Source organism: Pungitius pungitius, chromosome 1, assembly GCF_949316345.1.
Source record: "Pungitius pungitius chromosome 1, fPunPun2.1, whole genome shotgun sequence".
Lineage (NCBI taxonomy): Eukaryota > Metazoa > Chordata > Actinopteri > Perciformes > Gasterosteidae > Pungitius > Pungitius pungitius.
The window spans coordinates 55,499-65,000 of record NC_084900.1 but is presented as its reverse complement, the minus strand read 5'-3'; the positions used below and the strand labels follow the sequence as shown (position 1 = coordinate 65,000).

Sequence of the window (9,502 nt, the reverse complement as noted above, 5' to 3'; positions counted from 1 at the left end):
GAAAACGGGCGCAGGGTGGCCCCTGGGGTCCGCCTTAAACCACCCAAAATCGGAACAATAAGCAAAGACCCAGAGACCCTCTGGGCTTCTGGCCTTATATTACGATTCTGACTTAGTTTCTGACGGAGCAAAAAATGAAGCCCAGAAAATTCCCCCCATTGTCCGATTTTTTGCCCTATTGTCCGATTTTTACTTAGTCTCTGGAGCTTATGATCCTTATTCTCCGATTTTTGGCCCAGAGTCTTCTGGGTTTCTGCTCACTTTACGATTTTTACTTAGTCTCTGGAGCTTATGATCCTTATTCTCCGATTTTTGGCCCAGGATCTTCTGGGTTTCTGCTCACTTTACGATTTTTACTTAGTCTCTGGAGCCCATTGTCTGCATTTTACTTTGAATTTAACAACTAAACACTTTGAAATAAACCACTAAAGAAATAGAAAAATACAACTAAACACTTTGATTTAAACCACTAAAACACTTTGAAATAAACCACTTTAATTATAGTGCCCCAGGTAATATATAAAATAATACATTAAACACTTTGAATTCAACAACTCGTTTTATTCAAACGGACAATGCACACGGGGGGTCGGGGTCAGCAACAACTTCTTCCAGCTGGATACGTAGCTGTTTGGCCTGCCTCGGATTCAGGACGAGTGTGTAGAAGCGGTCAGCAGTTGATACGTCGTGGCACATGAAGGTTGCTATGCGCCTTCGGACATCATCGGGATGGAAGTTTTTGGCCTAGACAGGAGAAAGGAATGTGTTTAGCAGGGACCAAGCATTCAATGTTAGAGAAACATGAACATGGAAGTTATCCTTACATGTGCTGCGACTGCGGTGCGGAGGTCCAGGAAATTTGGCCGGCCAGGCAGCTCCATTTCTATCCAGGCACCTTGCATGCAATGGAGTAGGTTGGTGACTGGCCCTCCTCCATCGCCTACCATAAAGTGATCCGTTGTGGGGTTGCATTTTCCCCGCACCGCCAGCCACCTTTTAAACCAGGAGTACTCTTCAGAACGCAGGTACATCTGTGCTGCGCCAAAGTCCCTGTTAGTCTTATGCTCCGCCACCTGCATACAGAGGGGAAAAAAGGAAGGTTAGTCTCTACACTTTGAATTTAACCACTAAAGAAATAGAAAGATGCAACTAAACACTTTGAATTAAACCACTAAAACACTTTGAATTTAACTACTAAAGAAATAGAAAGATGCAACTAAACACTTTGAATTAAACCACTAAAACACTTTGAATTTAACCACTAAAGAAATAGAAAAATGCAACTAAACACTTTGAATTAAACCACTAAAACACTTTGAATTTAACTACTAAAGAAATAGAAAGATGCAACTAAACACTTTGAATTAAACCACTAAAACACTTTGAATTTAACCACTAAAGAAATAGAAAAATGCAACTAAACACTTTGAATTAAACCACTAAAACACTTTGAATTTAACCACTAAAGAAATAGAAAAATGCAACTAAACACTTTGAATTAAACCACTAAAACACTTTGAATTTAACCACTAAAGAAATAGAAAAATGCAACTAAACACTTTGAATTAAACCACTAAAACACTTTGAATTTAACCACTAAAGAAATAGAAAAATGCAACTAAACACTTTGAATTAAACCACTAAAACACTTTGAATTTAACCACTAAAGAAATAGAAAAATGCAACTAAACACTTTGAATTAAACCACTAAAACACTTTGAATTTAACCACTAAAGAAATAGAAAAATGCAACTAAACACTTTGAAATAAACCACTTTAATTATTGTGCCCCAGGGAATATATAGAATAATACATTGAAATAAACCACTATTTGGGGAGCACACACCTACCGAAATAACATAGCCAGGGTCGGTGATGGTGTCCGCCTCGCACTCTTCCTCCTCCGCAGCATGGAGCACCTCAGTCACTGTCATGTTCCTGAATACGCCCGGCCGGTGTCCATAGAGGGATGCCAGGAGGGCGGACAAGTGACCGAAAAAGGCGTACCGTTCCCGGGTGCTGTTTCCACGCTCCATGCAGTCTAAGGAAGATCACATTAAGTCAAACTTGAACACATCATGTACGGTGGATTCAATGAACCCAGCACACTTACCCAGAACCTTTGGGATTGCTGCGCTCGCCCTCATCTGACAGTCACGCAGCGTCTCACGGGAAACCAGGCGGGACAGTTTATCCGACTTCACCTTTAGCTGGTGGAGGACTACTGGTGTGTGGATGTTAGATTTAGAGGCATCCACAGCCCGTATAACACCGACTATCTGACCCCGGGAAAGTCTGCATTGTTTCGGGGGCGTTTGCTGAAAATACTTCATGAACTGGGACAAATTTTTTAGATAAATTGCAGCCGTCGTGACGGTCTTGCTGGGCTGGAGGCTTGCTGCGTAACTGCACGGGGACAAGGAGCAGAGATTGTCAAATTATTTCAAAGTATTCATCCAAGTCAAATTATTTCAAAGTATTCATCCAAGTCAAATTATTTCAAAGTATTCATCCAAGTCAAATTATTTCAAAGTATTCATCCAAGTAGATCACTCACCTGAATATACGCTCGGGGTTGTCTAGGTAGTTCCACAGGTGGAGCCTATCCTTACCAGCCGCCATGTATGCTAAGAAGTCTCGGACTCTTCCCACCTTGGATGCGGCGTTTTCCCTCCGCTTTACCGAGGGATTGGAGCCCTGGTTCTGAAGGCGGTACGCAGACAAGTAGGATTCTTGAGACAAGCAAAGAGAAAAATTCAGTAATGGGGACACTTAGAATAATGGAAGCCGTATATGGTTGGGTGGCTTTTGAGACTCACCCACAGACTGGGAAAACTTGGGGCATTTTGACGTACTTTGTCGGCCAAAACCTTCCGTTCTCCCTGGCTGGACCGGGACCGGGTCCATGGAGGGGTTCCTCCCTCTCTTTGAGAGCAAAGCCACCTTCCTCTGTAACTGGAAACACCTGGCGCGAAGAGCACTCCGGATGGCAAGGCAGCTCCGGATGCTGCAACCACCAGGCTCTGTGCCATGGCCGCTTTCCTGGATCACTCCAGACGGAGGCAGGTCGGTGGGGCTCTCCGCAATCTCGCCAGTCGGGGGCACCTCGTTGGGGCTGCCCGCAAGCTCGTCAGACGGAGAGAGATCGGTGGGGGTCTCCGCAACCACTCCAGACGGAGGCAGCTCCGTGGGGCTGGCCTCGGTCTCTTCATAGGCGGCCTCGTCAAGCCTCGACACCATGGAAATGGCCGGTAAAGTGGCCCGCAGCTCAGAGAGTTGCCTCACCGCTACACGCTTCTTTAAACTTGCTAACAGTTCGTCCAATTCAGCGGCATTCACTTCAGGGTGCGCATCAGAAAGGTGACGGTCTAACCTTTTTTTTCTGTAGCTGCACCCCGCGACTGGACAAGGCTCCGCGCGAATGTTCGTTCGGCCACTTGCTAGCGACAACAGCAGGCCCCTCTCTTCCGCGTTCTTCACTCCGTGAGCTCTCCTCAAGTGTTGCCGCAAAGCAGCATACACACCACGGCAAAGCGGGCAACTTGTCACCGTATCTGACATTTCTAATTTCAAAGTACTCCTTCGAGCTCTTACCTCGGCCGACGCCCAAACGAAATGACCGCACTCTGCTTCCAAAAGCCCTGTGAGCAGGTGTCGTTAATCAGTAATCACCGCTGTTCTCTGCTCACTCGCTCCCTGCCACGCGCTCCCTACCAATTAGTCTCTATCCGTTGCACCTGGTAGGGTTAGCTCAGTGAGATGGGAAACGGGCTGGGGAATCTATGATCCATGGTTTGATTCCCCGCCACCCAGCCCTACAGAGGGTTAGGGTTAGGGTTAGGGGTTAGGGTTAGGGGTTAGGGTTAGGGTTAGGGTTAGGGTTAGGGTTAGGGTTAGGGTTAGGGTTAGGGTTAGGGTTAGGTTTAGAAAAAGTGGTCTTAACTGTCAAGCAGAAAGAAATGCACGGGCTCACTAAATCCAAAATGCACCTTAAGTCAAAAGTAGGACACAATAATAGGGTTTCTCTGAGTCAAATTGGATAAAAAAGGCCTAATAAGAATTCAATCCATACGGATGTATAGTATTAAGCTTTTTTATCCAAGTCTGTTCTTTAAAAAGTCGCTGTCCCTCTGTCCACCAGGAACCCGCTTCCAACCCTGCGATCTTCAAATTGCATGCACCATGTTCAAAGAAGTGATCATAAAGGTAAGTATGTCTCTTCTGTTTTTTTATATGGTACAGATGTTGTTTTAGTCTTTCAAGGAGTGTATTTTTGGTTTGACCAATATAAATTATCCCGCAAGAACAACATTGAATACAATAGACCAGGTTCCGGGATTCCGGCTTGGTGAGGTGCCAAACAGGTGCCTCCAGGTAAGTATGTGAATTGGTGATGATGGAGATACTGTGAAAGTACATAGAAAAGTCATTGTTATTGTTGGTGTGTGGTTTATGGAGTGAGGCGTGAACCAGGAGATCTTTAAGATTAAGGTTTCTCCTATTGGCAGAGATTACCCTAAAGTTTGTCAATGCCGGTAGGCGGTCCTGTGCCCTCCGAAAATTAGCCTTGATGGCAGAGGTAAAGTTCCTGGAAGCCGGGGAGAAAGTCGCCGCGAAGGGGACCAGGTGGTGAGTAGAGTTGTCCTCCATTCCTCTTCCTCGTTGGAAGTCCTGATGGACTTCTTTATTGATGTTACGGAGGAAGGTGCGACTGTAGCCCCGGCGTAGAAGGACCTGGAACAAGGTCTTGATGGCCAACCGAACATCCTGCTCCGCTGCACAAATCCTGTGAAATCGAATGAGCTGCGACTTCACAATACCCCGAAAGGTATGTTTTGGATGGTAGCTGGATTTGTGCAGCAGAGCATGGGTGTCGGTCGGCTTAAAGTAAACTCTCGTTCCAAGCCTGGGTCCCTCCCCAACATCACCAGGAATGATGTAAACCTCGGTGTCCAGAAATTCAATTTTCTCAGTTTGTAAATTGCATTTCACAGAAATGGAGGCGTGATGGTTATTGAGGATAGAAATAAAAGTCTTGAATTCCTCCTCGGAATGTTGCCAAACCCCAAAGATATCATCCAGGTACCTGGCATAGAAGGTTGGTTTTTGGGGGCATTTTAAAAAAACTGTATGCTCCCATTCTGCCATGTAGATATTGGCATATGCTGGCGCAAATTTTTTGCCCATAGCTGTGCCATGTATCTGGAGAAACCACTGATTGTTAAACATAAAATCATTCTTAGTGAGTCCCAGCTCCAAAAGATGAAGAAGGGCCTCGTCCGGTCTGGTGGAGTCCGGAAAGCGGTTAAAAATGTTCCTGACTGCTTTGAGACCTAGTGTTGTTTGTATGTTGGTGTAGAGGGAATCAATATCAATAGAAAAAAGAAAACTGCCCGGACAAAACGAAAGTTGTTGGATTTTGGACACAAAATCGTAGGTGTCTTTTATGTAGCTCGGGTGTTTTGTTGATAAAGGATTGAGGAATGAGTCAATATAGGCCGCAATCCGATGGGACTCACTCCCGCAGTCCGAGACTATCGGTCTGCCTGGGGGAATCTCATGCGGAATGGTCCAAGTCTCGGGGTTCTTATGGATTTTAGGCAGAAGATAAAAGATTCGAGGCCGTGGAGGGTCCTCGCCAGATAAAAATAGCTTTTGTTTGTATGTAATGTTCTTTTTCTTCCACAGGTCCTCTACAATGGCCCGGATTTGCATCTGGGTTTGGCTTTGCAGAGGTTGTGACAAGGGTAAGTAATGTTTTTTGTTTTTAAGTTGCCTATAGGCTTCCCTAAGATATTGATTCTTGTCCATGATTACAATTTTGGAGCCCTTATCCGCTGGTTTAATCACGATATCCCTGTTATTTTTAAGGTGATTGAGAGCCTCCCTTTCACCATCCGACAAATTAGTATGACCTTCGCCCCGAAAAGTCAACCTATTAAAGTCTCGGACATCCATTCGGATAAGTGATTGTATAGACTCTGAGATGGAGTCCTTCTCTGGTTCCCAAGTGGATGGGTAAATAAAAGGTTGGTGAGTGAATCGAGTATTATATTTGAAATGGTCCAAAATGGTTAACTGTCTATGATATTTAAAAAGGTCCCTACGCAGCAGATTTTTGTCCGCCCCCCGTGGAGTAGGAATGAAAAAGAGGCCCTTCTCCAGAAGGCTGAGTTCCTCCTCTGTGAGAGAAAAGGTAAGAGATAAGTTTAAGACGTTTGAGAGGGGCTGGTGTGTTCTAGGTCCCCCTAATCTAAGTTTAACTGTGTCATCCAAGACTGAAAGATGATTTTAGCTGTGTGTGGGGTCCAGTGAATGGGGTCCCTGGGGGCCACCTGAAACTGGTCGTCTGGGATTGGTTGTAATGTCCGGAACCTCTGTGTCATGATCTGGTTGATCCATTGTAATCGGTGTTTGTGTGACGTGGGCAGTTGTGAGGAGATTTGGATCAAAGGGAAGGCGATTTCTGCTAAAGGAAAGGTCTTTTTAGCCTGTGCGGCTAGGCCCCGTAGGTTCTTTTCAACTGTGAGCATGGTCGCCTTCCCCCCGCCATCGTTCATGCCAACAGAGAGGACCACCGTTTGGACGCTGGGACAGGGATCCAGCTTCTTCAGGACCATGGACAGATGGGAGATGTGAGCTCCCGAGAAGCTGTCCACCTGTATCTGTTGGTACGGGTAGTCCGGGATCCTGGAGAGGTTGGAATCCCCCAAAAAGAGGATTGGTCGTTGGATGTCCAGTTTCCAGTTGTATTTCCGGGTTCCTCCCATATGGTAAGTAGGTTTTGTAGTCGTTGATGTGCTAGGGGTTTCCATGCTAGGAGGGGGGGTCCGTGGACCGGAGACATGTTCTCCTCCCTGGGCTATTATATAGCTCTCCTCAGGTGGTACAGGGTTCTCTTGTATGGTTTCTCCCAGTTGTAGGTGGAGCGTGTCCCTGGAGGGCCTCGTCGATCCATGGGATCCTGGTAGGTGCTCCGGAGATGTTGTAGTGGAGTCGGAGTTGTGCGTTAGATTGAGGTCGAAGTTTGGTTGGAGGCCAAGATGAAAACAGGCCGGTGGTGTCGTGGTCCTCGGGCAGATCGGTGAGATCTGCTGTAGTGGAAGGGGAGTCTCCGTGGGATCTTCTGGAATGGTGGTAAGTACTTTAGGGCTCCTCCTCTTGGGGACCAGGTTGATGAATTGGTTATGTTTAGGATAGCTGATATGGAAATGGTTATGTTTAGGATGGCTGTTCTGGTGTGATGTAGTAAGGGTTAGGGTTAGGGTTAGGGTTAGGGTTAGGGTTAGGTGAGGGGGAAATGGAATGCCTAGGCCTAGGCATTCCGGCATGGGTCCCGAGGGAATCCCGGAGGCACGGGCACATCCAAAAGCTTACGGTCTCCTTTGTCGTCCATGAGCTTGGATATCATTCATAAAATCGGAATAAAACGATGGGAGGTCTCTTCTGCAGATAAAAAGAGTGGTTTTAAAAGTTTTACATTAAAAAAGGTTCTCGATCGAGTCTCACCTTAATTAAAAACTTTACTAAAAAACCATAAAAACACCCATTTGTAGGCCCCATCTTCCCGTCTCATCGTGAGTTGCCCATACCCTGGACCCTTTTCTTTCTTTTGCAGGTAAGTCTCTTTTTTTCCTTCCTTTTGCAGGGTTTTTTTCTCAGGTAAGTGTGGGATTTTTTATAGGACAACTCGTATCAGGTAAGTGGGGGTATGTGGGAGCTCATCCTGACCTGTTCACGGTGGAACCCTTTCCTCTTTTCTACCGTTAAAAGGCCTAGAGGTTGTGTTTAGGGTTCCACCTAGGTCAGGTGAGTATGGTTTTTATTGTGGGGGGTGTTTTCAGGGATAAGAAAAGTTATTTAAAAAAGGTCCTGCTGCGAGGTTTGCCTTAATTAAAAACTTTACTAAAATCCCATAAAAACCCATGATAAAAATGGTTTTCTTCCAGTTTTTCTTCCCTCCGGTGGTGAACCTCTCCCAGCCCCTCTTCTACCTTTTATAGGTTGGGGGTTAAGTTTAGGGTTAACACCACCGGAGAGGTAAGTATATTTTTGAGGGTATTTTATGGTTAAAAATAGTTCCGCTCTTCATTTAGGCAGGTAAGTATCTCCGCCCTGTTCTTCCATTCCTCTTGATATAGGGTCTCCGCCGAGAACACCTTTGACCCCTGGCTCCCCCCCAGCCGGGGTGGAGCATGGAGAAGGGGTCACTGAGGATGATGGCAAGTAAAAATGGAAGATTTAAAAGCTGGAGATAAAATACCCGTAGGCCAAGACAAACAAGGGGAAGGGGGGATAAATTGTTTTCTAAAAACCGACAGCCTCGCTGTAATTTCTGATCGGCTGACTCTAGCCGGCAAGGTGGTTTAAAAAGAGTCAGCCGAATAAATTAAAAAGATATGGGCTTCAAGCCACAAATCTAAATGGGAGTGATTAAAATCAACTTCTCTTAAAAACCAAAGGGATTCGGATGTATAAAATCCCTTTGTCTATGCGGAGGGCCCTAGATACTATAGTGTATAAAAGTACACTGATAAAAACACCATATATTAGGACGAGGTGTAGATAAAAGCACTGGCCAGTTTCAATGTTTTTTGTATTTTTCTTGTGTTTTTCTATAAATTTTTGTATTTTTTGTTTTTTATTAAAACCACACAAAAACATGCACACTCGTAAAATTCATAAAAAACACGCTGGATAAAAGAGCCACCCCACACTCCCAAGGTGGCTCAGTGCTTAAAACCCCAGTTTCCTATTAAAAATATGATGTAAAATCTGTACTAAAACACAGATGTTTAGAATAGTAATAAAATCGGGCTCTCAGAGAAATTGATTAAAATAAAAAGACCATAAGTTAAAAACCATATGTTAAAAGCAGCGAGGCTGTAGGTTCTTTAAAACAAAATAAAAACTCCTAACGTTTCGGCCAACTCGACCTTCTTCAGAGGAGACATGGAGTGGAAGTGACAGACAGACAGGTAAGTAGAGGAAGTGCTCAGGGGGAGGGGCTTAAAAGCAGCGTCCTGATTGGGTAATCTTTAATGGTCCCACCTGAGCAGGTACACACATGTGTCTTCAATTATCTCCTAACGACCGTAACAAGTCTCGGAGTTCGTTCCCTACAAAAATCTTACAAAAGAGACCTCTCCAGTAAAACCAATAAAATGAATAAATATCTTTAAAATCACATAAAAAGGCCCTTTGAGAAGGGTATTCCTAAAAAATGTGATAAGCTCATGGAACAGGAGACCTGGCTTTGATGGCGCTGGCAGGTTAGGTGAGGGGGAAATGGAATGCCTAGGCCTAGGCATTCCGGCATGGGTCCCGAGGGAATCCCGGAGGCACGGGCACATCCAAAAGCTTACGGTCTCCTTTGTCGTCCATGAGCTTGGATATCATTCATAAAATCGGAATAAAACGATGGGAGGTCTCTTCTGCAGATAAAAAGAGTGGTTTTAAAAGTTTTACATTAAAAAAGGTTCTCGATCGAGTCTCACCTTAA

The 9,502-nt window shown here is 45.0% G+C and overlaps 1 protein-coding gene across 1 annotated transcript; it reads right to left on the bottom strand.

The window, feature by feature from the left end:
- Positions 1-451: 451 nt before the first annotated feature.
- On the bottom strand, positions 452-3,818 carry LOC134104153 (uncharacterized). Its single transcript, XM_062557501.1, has 6 exons — positions 2,820-3,818; positions 2,558-2,732; positions 2,114-2,406; positions 1,851-2,041; positions 825-1,073; positions 452-744 (listed from the first exon to the last, which is right to left on the bottom strand). Exons 1-6 carry the CDS (start codon positions 3,559-3,561, stop codon positions 565-567), a joined length of 1,830 nt encoding a protein of 609 aa, XP_062413485.1. The 5' UTR covers positions 3,562-3,818; the 3' UTR covers positions 452-564.
- Between the last annotated feature and the right edge of the window lie 5,684 nt (positions 3,819-9,502).